Source organism: Macrobrachium nipponense, chromosome 31 (genome assembly GCF_015104395.2).
Source record: "Macrobrachium nipponense isolate FS-2020 chromosome 31, ASM1510439v2, whole genome shotgun sequence".
NCBI classification, from domain to species: Eukaryota; Metazoa; Arthropoda; class Malacostraca; order Decapoda; family Palaemonidae; genus Macrobrachium; species Macrobrachium nipponense.
The window spans coordinates 18,408,523-18,424,245 of record NC_061093.1 but is presented as its reverse complement, the minus strand read 5'-3'; the positions used below and the strand labels follow the sequence as shown (position 1 = coordinate 18,424,245).

The following is a 15,723-nucleotide window of genomic DNA, read 5'->3' as shown; positions in this document are numbered from 1 at the left end:
CAAGGAGGACCGGGGCAGACCCACCGTCGTCCTGGGTTCCTTCTTAGGCCCCCAGGACGACTCCAGCCTCAATGGAGGCTCGGAGGGAGGGAGCACCAATCCTTCCTCGAGGTTGTTGTGCTGACGAATCAGCGCAATGACCTCTGGATCTCGGGAGTGATCACATCCTGAGGAGATGGACCGTCAAGTCCATCCAGGGAGAACTCCTCCCGAGATCCTCCTCCTTCGACAGGAGGAACCACGACAGACCCCTCGTGGTCTCCTCCAACCACTTGGGCATACGATCTGCTCAGTCCCAGGACCGTGCCAGGCTTGTAGGTCCTCGTGGTGGGACCGCGAGAAGAGCACTCCTCACGGTCACTCCTGATCGCCTCGCTCCTCCGGTGTAGCCCGAGGAGGTTGAAGGGACCGGAGAGGAAGACCTGACGCTCCCTCCCTGCTTACCAGCAGAGCTGGTAGGCTGGGAGGGCTGCAGGCAGTCGCCAACCTACGGTGGCAATCGAGCTGCAGGTCTAGTCCCATGATCTCCCTGAGGAGAATCGCCAGACCGAGGACGGTAGCATTGGTCCCAAGCCTCAGGAGAGCTGCTACCTATCAAGCGATCCGTCCGGTCCCGGTGGGAGCAACGGTCGAGAGACTGGTAGAGTCCGCTGGCGTGGTGGGAACGTGCACCGTCCTCACGACGCGTCACGGTACCTAGCCCAACCGAGACTGGGTCTGGTGACCGGGGGAACTATTCTTAGCCTCAGCCCATGGACGGTCCGGTGGGACCCTCATGTCAACCCTGGGAACCGGACGATCGTTGCGAGAACAATCGGCGGTCTGGCGACTGCCACCAGCCTTCCGCTCTGTGCCTGGGTCCTGCCGGTGAGTAAGCTCAGTGGTCTGGACCCTGGCTGCAAGATCACCGGTAGGCGTCCGTACACTCAGTACCGCTCACAAGCAAGCGGCTGAGACGTTCCAGCAGCGAAGAGGTAATGGTGGTAGTCGATACCCCTCTCGTCCCCGTCTTCTTCTTCCTTGCGGAAGGAGGGACGGGGCCCGTTCCAGAGGGAACAGGAGGATCGGCGGAAGCCCCAACTGCCCCACCGGAGTGGGGCAAAGCCTGAGAAGGCTCTGAGCGAGCCTTCTTGGGGAGAGAGAGAGAGAGAGAGAGAGAGAGAGAGAGAGAGAGAGAGAGAGAGAGAGAGAGAGAGAGAGAGAGAGAGAGAGAGAGAGCCACCTTCTTCTTCCTTGGCTGTGGGGCCTTGGAAGTCGAAGAGGAAAAGGCAGCTGCAGACGACAATGATGAAGAAGACGAAGACAACGACACCTTCCTCTTCTTCTTCGTCAGCTTCCTATGGACCACCGTCAGGTCTTCCATCCAGGACGGAGCTGGGGAAGTTGCCGAAGCAACACGGCCCAGCTGCACCTGTCCGGAGGGACCTGCGGTGGGAGCAGCAACGGAGACGGCAGCATCTGGAACAGCGGCGAAGACTGGTACTGGTGGTGGGTCCAGCGGCGAGCTTTTCAGGCACTGGAAATCGGGGGCTGCGGCAAAGGTAGCGAAGCCAGGCGGTGGAACCGGATCCTCTTGTGGTCCGAACAACAGCGGAGCCTGGACAGCGGCTGATGGGGTCGCCGTCATTATATGCTGTGTGTAGACCAGATGGGGAGGAGCAGCATACCCGGGAGTCGACACCATTGTTGTCCTTGACGTCACCGTGCCATGGGTCACTGGTGCAGCCAGGTGATCCAGCAACCCCTGAAAGCTAGGCGTGCCCGAAAGCCCAAGCGAGTGACAGACCTGCTCAAGGTCCCCACCCACGGCAGCAGTCACACCTGAGGAGGCAAAGGTCGGGTTAGAAAGGGGGGTTCCCGCTCGCCAGGGGGGGAGAAAGTTCCCACCCGGAGCGAACCGAAGACCCTGAGTACAACTGCAGGTCGGAGTGCCGCGCATCCTCCTCTGCACTCGACAAGTCAAGTGAAGAGGCGGAACGCGAGATTTCCCCGAAGGGGAAGGAGCCATATGAGGGAGCTGACACGGAGGGAGGAATGAAAAGATGTATCCGTAACAAGAGGTGTCACTGGAGAGCTTTCCGATGACACCTTGGCTACTTTATGCACCTTCTTCCTCCTCTCGTAATGCTCCCACAGCTCCTCCGACCACAAATCACACAAATCACAACGCTCGGCCTGAGAGCATTCACGCCCTCGGCACCGAGCACATAATACATGAGGATCCACACCAATGATGGATCGAAAGGCCCTCCACACCAGGGCATACTCTCTGCGTGGATGGGGGGGGGGGTCCTCCGACTCATGGCCTTGCATGATTCACCACAAGTAATAATAAAAACAAAAAACAAATACTCAGTACTTACACGCTTCCACACACAAGTACTACAGTAAAGGAAAAGCAATGATGAGACACTTTGTATCGAAGTAAAGAAAAGCATATGACAATGGCGGGCAGAGCGGCGAACAACACGTCTTACTCCGTTGGCGGCCGAAAGCAAAGTGGATGTTTACCCTCCAGTCGTGCGGGACTCCCGACCATCGGACAAGTAGTTAACTACTGAACCACCTTGTTCGAAAGCTTAAGACCGGTCCAGCTGCACTGTAAGTATATTCCATATGTAAAGGACCGAGGGTTTGTATTACGTGTCGGAACAAATGTTTTGGTTGATGAGACAGGTTTTTCTTGAGAAGGATTGTAATTTATATGAGCATATTCTAAAGTACTGTAAAACCATAATGCATTCTAGTACATTACGTATGTAACTGAGAAAATATTATAAATTCTTGATACTTTGAACTCTGAATAAAACTGAATACAGGCAGTCCTCGGTTATCAGCGGGGGTTCTGTTCTGATGGCTTGATACATGAAAATTGCCACTAACTGAAAATTGGTGATTGGCATTTGTGGCGCTGATAACCGGTTAATGTCACCCCTATCAGGTAAGTATCAACGCCATAACTCTATTATCGGTGCCAATAACCAGAAATCTGTTCATTATGGAGCCAAAAATCACAGATTTTCGGCATTAGGCAAGTGCCATAAAACCGGATCGCCAATAACCAAGTTTACAGATAACCAGGGACTGCCTGTATCAGATTCAACCTATTGCTATACTAGTGTATTATGAATTAGACAAATTACTTACATTATAGGTGAAGCCATCACTACTAATGAGTCTCATTTTGCCACGCTGAGTTGCTTTTGGTATAATTACATATGATACTAGTCCCTCTTTCATGGATTCTTCTTCATTTTCTGTATCATCAAGATCACACTTCAAAGTCCTCTCTTCTACAACTGGTTCCTGGTGTGATGGGTCCTGGATACTTAGTTTTCCATCAATAACAGGCCTTACTTGTAATTCACTGTCCTCACATTTGATAATCACTTCCTTATTTTGCTTTCTATTTATACCTCTCTTAGGTTTAACTTTACTAGAATTAGGTTGGGAATGGTCACAGTCATCTTTCCTGACAAGTTTCCTGGTTCTAGAAACATTAGCTCTGGCATTCCTTCCATTTTTATTGTCACTAAATGTATTAGATTGTACTTTTCTAGTTACCTGTGCTTTCACAGCCAACTTCCCCTTGCGTACATTCTTGTCCTTCACTAATGATCCTCTACCACCTTCATTTATGTCCCCCACTTCCTCTTGCTGCCTCTGCTTCCTTAACTTTCTGCCCTTTGCCCATTCATAAATAAAATCATCCTTCAAAGGGAGTTTACAATTGCTCTCTCTCCTTCTCCTTTTAAAGCAGTGTGTTTTGTCACTCACAGTCATTTCCTCTGTTATCAATGATTCTCTCGGTTCTTTGCTACCACTACAAATGTCAGCACAATTTCCAACCTTTTTTTCTTCAGTATCTTCCTTATCTCTCGTAATTGATTCATCTTGATAACGAACTGAATCCTCATCTTTAATCAATTCTTCTTCCATTACTTCTACTTTCACTTCATCGGTTTCATCATTTTTTATGAATTTCTCTTTTCCACTCTTTATTTCAAGACTTCCTAGCTCTCCATCCTTCTGGTGACCTGAAGCCTCTTCATCATCTTCAAATTCTACCACAGGGCTTTTTATCTTCCTTGGCCCTTTAAAGAATTTGACTTTAAATGCCATATTGTCTTAATAAGAAGCCATTGAATCTTCTGTTTGCCAAAGTTTTTAGTTGTCCTATATTTACATCTCTTCTAACACTGAAAAAGAAACAAGTGGCAACTGAGAGCAGTTCTTCTTTATTATGTAAAATATATTAATAGAAGGAATGGAATATAAATTTAAGCCAAAGGCCAAGCACTGGGACCTATGAGGTCATTCAGTTCTACAGAGAACATTGATGGTAAGGAGGTTTTTAAGGTGTAACATGAGGAAAACCTCACAGTTGTGCTATAAATTAATTGCAGAAAAAATGATGAATGAGAATATGAACAGAGGTGCAGTAAAAGGAATGAAAGGGGTTGCAACTAGGGACTGAAGGGATGCTGCAAAGAACCTTAAGTAATGCCTACAGTGTACTAAATGAAGTGCACTGACAGCACTACAGGGAAAACTTACTAAATTTAACTCTTACTGGAAAAAATTCTTATCCCAAAAGAAAGCTAGAGCATAATCATTCTCAACACAAACTTTATAGATTATTTTCTTAATAATACTAAACCACTGTACAACTACACACTCTGCAGTCTACACCATTTTAAACAATTGAAAAGACCACCTGACCAGTAACATGACTAGCAAAATTTATATTACACTACAAAATTTTCAATGTCATAATTCTTCCACAGCCAGTCCAAACCCACAGCCAATTTTGGGTAGTTTGAGTTCATGAGTGAAGACATGCAAACACAAAGAATAGCAACCATGATAAACTTCTAAAAGGAAATTGTCCCTAGTACCTAAAAGCCTTTAAGCAGAAAGGAAGCACAAAGAATCCTTAGTGAAAATGAAAATAATAGAGCACAATAAAATATGAGAACAACTAATGAGGAAACAAGTGGTAGTGATGGCATTGACTATGTATGCTTAGATATGAGTGTTTGTCATGCTGAGAAAGGCACTTTCTTAAGAAGTCAATTTTATGTTAAAAATATTACATTAGAGACAAGGTGTCGCCTTGACTGTAACGACTGGGGAAATAGAAATTCATGTGCACAAGAAAAGGTCTTCTAGCAATGCCAAGTTTGGGTGACTGCAATGCACACCTTTGTCTGTATGAACTTCTTAACATTGTTGCATACTGCAAGACAAAATTGTGTATACTAGAATACTCCTTTTTCCAAATTCTGACTCATTCAGCCAATGTTTTGTTGCATTACATAAGTTATACTAATTATAATACTAGCCCAAAGCTACTAAATTCTGTACTTGTTAGCATAAAGGTAATTTATATACAAAAATTGCTATTTTTGTAATTGAAGTTTACATGATTTTAATGAATACAGCATTTATTTCTGGCAATAATGTTTTATTAGCCAGTTACAACTCCACCTCCAATAGGAAGTTACAGCTTTGGGGTAAAGTTTGATGCAATAAGCCTGCACATCGAGTTTCCTTTATATTTTTCTTATCAGAATCATAGCAGCAATCCTGCTCCTTCCTCTAGAACGGAAAGGAAGGAGACTTGACCAATTGAATCATGGGTTTTTGGGTTTGGGAATAATGAAAACTAGATATAAAAAAATAAAATAAAAAATAAAATAAATAAAAACCACCACCTGTATGACTTGAAAGTGCTAGTTTGTATGCTAAGTCCTGGTTAGCATACAAACCCTCACTTTCACGTTAGGTTATACAAGTGGTGGTTTTTTTTGTATTTTTCCTAACTATACAAACCTGAGGTCCTTTACACTAGGAATTACTTTATGGGAAAGCTGGAACACAGCCGTTAAATTCTTGAACAAGGTGGTTAGGCAGTAACTACCATCTGGTACCTGCCTGCCTAGATATAAACATTCCACTTTGCCATTCGGCCCGGGTTTCAGATTGAGAGGTGGCATGAGGTGGGCATTAATGTAAAGAATCTCAGGTTTGTATGGTTAGGAAAAATACAATTTACTTTAAATGTGATGATTTGTTCCTATACGATATACAAACCCTCGGTCCTTTACATTAGGAAGACTCACTTATTGGTGGTGGGAGGAATATGCGTGAGCTTCTAAGACTGACTGGATTTCAGCACACCTTGGCTATTACTTTTGGTCGTAAGAGCGAGGAGTGCCCTGCCTCTGTTAGCTTGATCGAGTATAAGAGCTGCATGATCAAAGTCAGACTTCTGGGCCTTTTTGAAATGATTGAGGAATCGTAACTCATTTGGAGTCAGAAGCATTAATGCAAAGTTCTGGGAAGGGTTTGCATTGCTGCCAGTCTCCTTCCTTTCCTTTCTAGAGGAAGGAGCAGGATTGCTGCTATGATTCTGATAAGAAAAATATAAAGGAAACTCGATGTACAGGCTTATTGCATCAAATGCCCGACCAGCAAGTGTAAGTTCAAATCCTGTTCTCAACCCAAATGAAGAGGGGTAGAAGGACAAGGGGGAAGGGGGAGAGGCCAGTCACTCTCACAGCCCTCTCACCTCTAGACCTGCACACCATAGGCGAGATGCAACCTGTCCTCTTGAAGGAGCTGGGTAAGCAAACAACTTTTTAAGCATCCACCACCAGTCCAAGGAAAAGGGAGTTCCAAGGGCCTGTGGGCCTACCCGAAGGAAGAAAGACAAAAGAAGTCTTAATGAGACTGCATCTAGCTTCCAGTCCAACATATTCTTCAGAGTGTGATGAAAGTACCAAGCCACTTACACTGTTCACTCTCTGAGAGTGTACGCAATTGACAGCCATCTGCAGAGGAGTTCCACATGATCTGGTAGGACTCAAAGGAAGACATGTCGTTAGACACTTCTGCATTAGGGGTCAGCAGTGGAGAAAGGAATCGACATTCAACGAAGGATGTCGATCCTCTGTACGTACAGCAATACACCAATAGGACAAAGTAATGATTGATCTAGATCAACCAATACAAAGTCCAAAATGCAGGAGATCATGAAGATCATGTCTGCTGTCATATGTGTTAGGACCCTAAGATCCAAGACACGGGGATGGTACTTGACCATTCACCTAGAGCCTTAGGTGGTGTTGGCATGCAATAACAAGCAATGCATAAACCCAAACCAGACTGAAGAGCGATCTCATCTGTACTGGTAAAGACTTGTCTCGCTATCCAAGACTGTGATTTGAGTCAACAGATAATAGCAAAGATGTGTCATTGAAGTAATCTGACCTTGAAGCAAAGCAGATATCACATCAGCTGGGTGGGAGGAGGCATTCAGTTCGAAGCTGGGTTGTCAGATTTTACGAAGGTGGCAACCATGAGAAGTCTTCTTAGGCATACCAGGGCGCTTTTTCTGAGACGGAATATCATGGTTGCCACCTTCGTAAAACCTGACAACTCAGCGTCGAACTCAATGCCTCCTCCCACCCAGTTGATGCGATATCTGCTTTGCTTCAAGGCCAGACTGCTTCAATGACATATCTCTGCTATTATCTGTTGACTCAAATCGCCGTCTTGGTCCATATTAAGGTCACAGGGGCAATAAAGTAATACATAGTTGGCAAAAATTCCAGTGGAAGTGCTGAATGAAAAATACATACAACTGCTTATTAACCCTTAAACGCCGACTGGACATATTTTACGTCTACATTTTTTGTCTCTCGGGTGCCGACCGGACGTATTTACGCCGACATACAAAAGTTTTTTTAAAAATTCGCGGGAAAAATACTTTTAGGCTACCAGCCGAAAACTCTTGAATCATGCACCTTGGGGGATGCTGGAGTTCACGGATCAAGGTGTTCTTTTGTTTACAATCGTTACGCAGGCGCACAAGCGCGAATTTCTTTCTTATCGCACTAAAAAGTATCTGTGACACATCTCGGAAATTATTTCGTCACTTTGACATAATTTTTTGCTACCCATTTTAAATTAGCCCGGTTACATGGAGTATTATAAAAAATATGAAAATGTGCGCATTTTTATGTAGAATACAACAAAAAAATACTAATGATTGTAGCTTTATCAGTTTTGAGATATTTTTATACGATAAGTGCCAAAATTTCACTTCGGTCAACTTTGACTATCGAAATGGTCGCAAAAAAACGCAATTGTAAGCTAAAACTCTTATATTTTAGTAATATTCAATCATTTACCTTAATTTTGCAAACTAATGGAAATCTCTAGCACAATATTTTGATTTATGGTGAATTTATGAAAAAACTTTTTCCTTACGTCCGCGCGTAACTCTTCCGAAAAAAATCATACATGCGATTGTGGTTATGTTTGCACTATTTTAAATTAGCCGTTACATAAAGTTTTATACATATGAAATGTGTGCAATTTCATGCAAAATCAACTAAAAACAACTAATATAAAAAATGATAAGTGACAAATTTTCAACCTTCGGTCAACTTTGACTCTACCGAAATGGTCGAAAAACGCAATTGTAAGCTAAAACTCTTATATTCTAGAAATATTCAAGCATTTACCTTCATTTTGCAACAAATTGGAAGTCTCTAGCACGATATTTCAATTTATGGTGAATTTATGAAAAAGTAAACATTTTCTTTACGTCCGAGCGGTAACTCTTCCCCAAAAAAAATCATACGTGCGATTTTTTGGGGTGGTAATGTTTGCACCATTTTAAATTAGCCCGTTAATAAAGTTTTACATATGAAAATGTGCGCAATTTCATGTAGAATACAACTAAAAATAATTGAAGGTTGTAGCTTTTCTCATTTTTGAAAATATTTGCATATGAATCACGATAAAAAAAAAAAAACCACGTTCGGTCAACTTGACTACTGAAATGGTAAAAAAAACGCAATTCTAAGCTAAAAACTCTTACAGTCTAGTAATATTCAGTCATTTATCTTCATCTTGAAACAAATTTGAAGTCTCTAGCAAAATATTTAGATTTATGGTGAATTAAAAAAAAAAACTACTTCCCTCCGCGCGGATTCTCCGCTACAAATCTCCGAAATGCGTACGTTCCATTCTCGAAATATGTGCTCCGTTTCATATTAGGCATTTCATAGAGTTTTATATATGAAAATGCGCAATTTTCAGTAGAATAAAACGAAAAATATTTTGAAGGTTGTAGCTTTTCTTATTTCCGAAATAATTGCATATAAAAAAATATATATACGACATTTGGTCAACTTTAACTCGTCAGATATGGTCGGAAACTGCATTTGTAAGCTAATATTCTTGCAGTATAGTAATATTCAATCATTTGTCTTCATTTTGAAAGAAATTGGAAGTCTCTAGGACAATATTTGATTCATGGTGAATTTTTGAAAAAAATATGTTTAACGTCCGCGGGTTACGAATCCAAGCATTATTTTGTTGATAATATTTTCTCTGTCTTGCTTTTATTGTTTTACAATGTGTTATACCAAAATGATCGCAATTTAGTGTTAAATTACTAAATTAAACGAAAAAAAGTAACTTGTTACCTTTAACCGTTTCGCACACAGCGCAATTTGAATACAATTATATGTGAAATTTCATTTTTGCGCTATCATATATCGCATTATTTATATATGATAATGATAATTTTTTTTTCATTTCTGATGGTTGCATACTAAACTTCAGCCAATGACAAAAAAAAGGAGCCAAAAATGAACTCTTAATCTTGAAACTAAGCGCGCTGTGATTTTTTTGATAAAAATGATATTGTTAAGATACAATGAAGTTTTATACATACTTACCTGCAGATATATAACTTAGCTATAGACTCCGTCGTCCCGACAGAATTCAAAACTCGCGGCACACGCTACAGGTAGGTCAGGTGATCTACCATTCCCGCGCGGGTGGCGGAATCCCGACCATTCCCGTTTTCTGAGCCAGATTTTCTCTTACACCTGTCTCCTGAGGGGGGCAGCTGGGTGGGCCCTAATCGTTATATATCTGCCAGGTAAGTATGTATAAAACTTAATTGTATCTTAACAATATCATTTTTATACATGCAAACTTACCCGGCAGATATATACTTAGCTGACTGACACCTTGGTGGAGGGTGAGAGACAGCTATATATATACAAAAAAAAAAAAAAAAAAAATTTAATAACGGGAAACAACAATTGTTGTAGGATATCAATCCTTGGTTCTTACCTGTTTTGGGCCGAAGACTTCATGATTACTGTCATTTAGTCTGCATGCTCAAGAGCTTCAGTGAGGTAAACAACCTATGACCGAACAGCCCTTCTGGATCTGTCAATGGGGGCTAGCCCGCTTACGCGGACAGACCCTGCATGGATCGTACCAATGGGGCTTACCCACTTACATGGCAGAGCCTGACTTGTATCTTATCAATGGGGGCTAGCCCTCTTACATGACAGAGCTTTAGGCTTTACATAATGCACAACGAGGAGACCAAAAGTTAATCCCGACCACCTGACCTTCCTAACCATGTTGTTTAAAATCTAGGAACTGAAAGGGGTTATTCCTATACCCTCTTTCAGTCAACCATAAAAACCAACACCATAATGTTAAAATTACATAACCTAAACTAATTAGGATTAACCTCAGCTCCTCCTCCCAGCACTAAATCCGCGGAAACATACGCTCCCAGTGAAAAGCACTTCTCATAAGTAACTCTCACAACCCTTAGATAATGAGAGGCGAAACACTGAGTTACACTTCAATGACGTGGATTCAATTTACGATTTTTGAAGGGTGACCCGACGTTTTATGAAAAGCCCATTGAGGTTGCTATGGCCCTCACTTCGGTGTGCTTTTAACCCTGAGGAGTTTAAAGTTGTTCTTCCACCCACATTTAAGATGCGCTTCCTTAATAATGTCTTTCAATGAAAAACGTAAGGGCGTTTTTTGATATTGGCCTTGTAGGATCCTTGACCGAACACCAAAGACTTTCCTGCGTACCTCCCAAAAGAGACTTTCTTTGTAAATAAAATTTTAGCCGCTCTTTACTGGACAAAGGGTCTTCTCCTGTTCTTCCCCCGTAAGAGAAGAGAGTGCCTTCACTTCGAAGCTTCTAGGCCACGGTTTTGATGGGTTTTCGTTCTTGGCTAAGAAGAGAGGCTTAAAAGAGCAAATTGCAGCCTCCTTCTTAAACCACTCTGCCCTCTAACGCTTGAAGCTCACTCACCCTTTTTGCCGTGGCTAAGGCGAACAGGAATAGAGAACTTCCTTGTCAAATCTCTAAAAGAAGAATTATTGGAAGGTACGAATTTTTCAGACATAAGATAATGAAGCACTATATCCAAGTTCCAACTGGGATTTTTATTATTCTGACTTTTGAGGTCTCGAAAGACCTAATAAGGTCATGTAGATCCTTACTGTCCGACACATCCAGACCCCTATGCCTAAAAACCGAGGCCAGCATACTTCTATACCCTTGATCGTAGATACAGCTAGGCCCACACTTTCTTCTAAGGTAAAAAAGAGAAAATTTGCAATGTCGGTTATAGAGGTACTGGAAGAGGATACCTCATGCGTCTGCACATCTTCTAAACACCTCCCACTTCGACTGGTACACCCGTAATGTGGATGGTCTCCTGGCTCTTGCGATTGCTTTTGAAGCTTCGCGAGAAAACCCCCTCGCTCTAACGAGTCCTTCGATAGTCTGAAGGCAGTCAGACTTAGAGCGGGGAGGTTTTTTGTGATACCTGTCGAAGTGAGGTTGTTTGAGAAGATCGCTCCTTAGTGGGAGCGATCTGGGAAGATCCACTATCCACTCCAGCAACTCTGTCACCCAATCTAGGGCTGGCCAAAAAGGGCGATCAAAGTCAATTTCCTTCCCTCTGAGGAGGCGAACTTTCTTATTACTTCCCCTACCAGTTTGAAGGGGGGAAAAGCGTACCCATCTATTCCCTTCCAATCCATGAGGAGGCCGTCTATCGCTATTGCTCTTGGATCTGCGATGGGGGAGCAATAATTCTCCAACCTCTTGTTCCAGTTGGTTGCGAACAAGTCTACGTTCGGCCTTCCCCATAACCCCCATAACTGATCGCACACTTGAGGGTTGAGAGTCCATTCGGTGGGGAGCACTTGGTTTCTTCTGCTTAACAGATCCGCTCGAACATTTCTCTCTCCCTGAATAAATCTCGTTAGTAGAGAGATCTGTTTCTCTTGCGCCCAAAGCAATAACTCCCTCGCTGTCTCGTAAAGGGAGAATGAATGAGTTACCCCCTTGCTTCCTCTGATATATTGCTAAGGGCTGTCGTGTTATGTTCGGAATTGACCATGAATGATCGATCCATGAGATCTGCTTTTTGAAAGTTGCAAGAGAGCTAGGTGAATGGCTTTCAGTTTCCTTTTTGTTTGTATGTGCCAGGACACCTGAGCTCCTTCCCAGGTTCCCGACACTTCTTGCGAAAGCCAACGTTGCTCCCCACCCTACGTCCGATGCGTCTGCAAACAACGCTCGGAGAGGGCTCTTTATGTGTAAGGATATTCCTTGACCAAGTTTCTTCGGGTCTAACCACCACCGAAGATCTTGTTTGACCTTGTCCGTTATCCTGATGATTCTTCGAGGTCCTGGGAACTTTGAGTCCCAGTTCTCCTTCAGATAATACTGAAGGGGTCTTAGGTGCAGTCTCCCTAAGGAAAACGAACTGCTCCAACGAGGAAATGGTTCCCAGCAAACTATCCACTCCTCGCGGAGCAATGCTCTTTCCCTTAAAAGAAATAACTGACACCTTTTTGTAAGGCAGCGCTCCTATTCTCTCTGTTGATGGGAGACGCTAGAAAACCCCGAGAATCCATCTGAATCCCCAGATAAAACTATGTTCTGCTGGGATCCAGCTGTGACTTCTCGAGGTTGACTAGGAGTCCCCAATGACTGCGTCATTTCTTTAATGTTGACCGAAAGGTCCTCCCAGACACTGTTTCTTTCGATTTGCTTTGTATTAGCCAGTCGTCCAAAACTACATCGAGATTCTGATCCCTTCTAAATGTAGCCAATGCAGCCACATTCCTTAGGATACCGTGAAGACTTGCGGGGCCGTCGATAGTCCGAAGCAAAGCGCTCGAAATTGAAACACTCTCCCTGTGACATGAATCTTAGGTATTTCCTTGATGCCGGATGAATTGGCACATGGAAATATGCATCTTGAAGGTCCAGGGATACCATCCAGTCCCTGGAGGACGAAGAGCAGAAAGTACAGAGGAAGAGGTCTCCATCGAGAACTTCTTCTTTATCACAAAGACGTTCAGCGCACTTACGTCCAAAACCGGCCTCCACCCGCCCGAGGCTTTTGGTACCAGGAATAGACGGTTGTAGAAACCTGGTGAATGGAGATCTTGAACGGTTCTATTGCCCTCTTCTGCAACATAAGTTCTACTGCTTGCAGGAGAGCTTGACTCTTGACAGGATCTTTGTATCTTGCTGTTAACTACCCTTGGAGTTCTTGTTAAGGGAGGATATTCCCTGAAGGGGATGAGGTATCCTCTCTCGAGGATAGAGAGGGTCCAGCTGTCCGCCCCTCTCTTCGCCCAGACTCTGGCAAAAGTTCGACAGTCTGGCGCCTACCGCTATCTGGAGGACTTCTTCATTTTGCCTTCCCGGCGGGTCTCCTGGAAGGTCTTCCTCTGGTATCCGGTCTTCTACCTCTAAAAGGGGTTCTTGAGGAGGAAGAGGCTCCTCGAACGGGCTGCTGAAGAGGCTGCTTTATCCTTCTTTTGAAAAGGAACAGCAGGCTTGAACCTCTTGCTGACTGTGTCAGTAGATCCTGTGTAGCTTTTCCAGCTAATGATTTTGCTACAATCCCTCACCGTGTCCGTGGGAAAAGGTGGTTAGAAAGTGGCGAATATAGCAAGGCCGACCTCTGTAGAGGAGATACTGACTTGGACAGGAAAGAAACCGTACATGCTCTCTTGTTTTCAAAACTCCCGATCCAAAAAAGGGCAGCCACTTCCACCGAACCGTCCATCACCCCTCTGTCCAGACAAGATAATACACTCGATAATTCGTCCATAGTGACAAATTCGGGATCTTGGGCTCTCTCGCAAGGGCTAAAAGCCAGTCCATAAATTGAATACCTCGAGTGTCCTGTAGAGTCCCTTTAGTAGATGGTCCAGTTCACACATCCTCCCAAGTAGCTTTGCTGATAGTAGAGCGCGCCTCCTTGAAGAATCTACTAAGGAAGCGTAATCTGCGTCTGCCGATGAAGGCAGTCCTAAGCCCATAGGTTCCTGGGTATCGTACCATCTTCCAGGCGTTACCCGTCAACTTTGAAGGAGGGCATGAAAAACAGTCTTGCCCGCCTCTCTTTTATTCTTAAGCCATTCTCCAAGCCTTTGAATGCTATCATACTAAGGGCTGGGCGCATTTTTACAAATGAGGATGCTTTTGGAGACTTCGTGCTTGATAACAAAGATCCTGGAGAGGGCGGATCCGCTGGTTGAAGCTTATCCCCGAACTCCTGCAACAACAACAAGGACAATCTCTTATAATCAGAGACTACTACATCCACTGGTAATTCTTCATCCGAGACTTCTTCTAAGTCTCCGGCTGTAGGAGATCCTTTCGGAGAAGAGCGGTTCTTAGTAGTCGAGGGACTTCTGTCAAAAGAAGAAGAACGTTCGCCTGTGTGACAAATCCTTGCTACTACAAGGCGCAATAGAGTTCGTAAACGCACAAGATCTCCTCTCAGGAACCTGTTTCCTACCAGGTGAAGGGCTCCTACTCTCCGAAGAACTCATAAAGTGCGAAGGGGTCTTACTCTGACCTAAGCTCGTACAAGGAGCCTGGCGCCTACTCGACTCCTGGCGTCTGCTAGACTCCTGGCGCCTACCCGACTCCTGACGCCTGCTCGACTCCTGAAGCCTGCTTGATTCCTGGCGCCTGCTTGACTCCTGGCGCTTGTCGTGAACTCCTGGTAGGCTCTTGACGCCTCTCACTAGACTCCTGGCGTCTGTTAGGCTCTATACCCGCCTGTTATATTCTTGCGCCTACTAGGCTCTGTCAACTCTTTGTGTCTAAAAATCTCCTGCTTCTTAGGCTCTTGACACTATCTGATCCTCAGAAGAGGAGTCCGACTCCTGATCTCCTAAAAGACGTAGCTGATCGTTTGCTCTGCGAGCGGCTACCGCTGGGAACTTTCTTCCTATATACAGGAGAGGATCGCTTAAAGGGAGAAGAGAGAGTCTCTCCGGTGACGAGCGCCTGCTAGAGTGAGAAACTTCTCTCCTACCAGGAGAAGAAAACTTCGATCTCTTCACTGGAAGGGAGGAGTCTTTCCTTCGAGACGAATCCTTATGTAGAGCGCCTACCAAGGAGGATATTTGCTTCTGTAGATTAAGCAGGAAAAGCTTAGTCGGGTCTTGAGGCGCTGGAGACGGTCTTCTCGCCTTCTTACTAGTCGAAGGAAATCCTCTGGAAATCGCTCTGGGCTTGAATCAAAAGCGTCTCCTTTCGGCGCTACCCACGATCTCTTCAGAGGACGAGACTTCGAAGCAGAGCTCCATCCACGCCTGGACGAGGAGGAGTCCGACGCAGAAAAACACTCTTCCAGGATGCCTTTTCTACGGCTATCCAAGGCAGCCTGGGGTCGTTACTTCAGGATCTGCCGAAGGGACGCCTGATCGTTGGGGATGCTCCACATCCTCCCTGCGGCTTTTGACATTCCTCCTCCCTGGTCCTGGCAGTTTGGAAGCGGTCTAGGCTAGGAGCAATGCGGAGCCGATCAGACGCCCCCTCCACTGCACTGG

General features: G+C 44.4%; 1 protein-coding gene across 4 annotated transcripts in view; it reads right to left on the bottom strand.

Moving 5' to 3' along the window:
* LOC135206659 (uncharacterized) overlaps positions 1 to 15,723 on the bottom strand; it is a 117,692-nt gene that overhangs the window by 90,042 nt on the left and 11,927 nt on the right. For all 4 annotated transcript variants that reach the window (XM_064238026.1, XM_064238024.1, XM_064238027.1 and 1 more), the window contains exon 2: positions 3,148 to 4,199. In XM_064238026.1, the coding sequence (XP_064094096.1) occupies positions 3,148 to 4,122 (975 nt within the window). In that variant the 5' untranslated portion in view covers positions 4,123 to 4,199. The remainder of the gene's footprint in view (positions 1 to 3,147; positions 4,200 to 15,723) is intronic.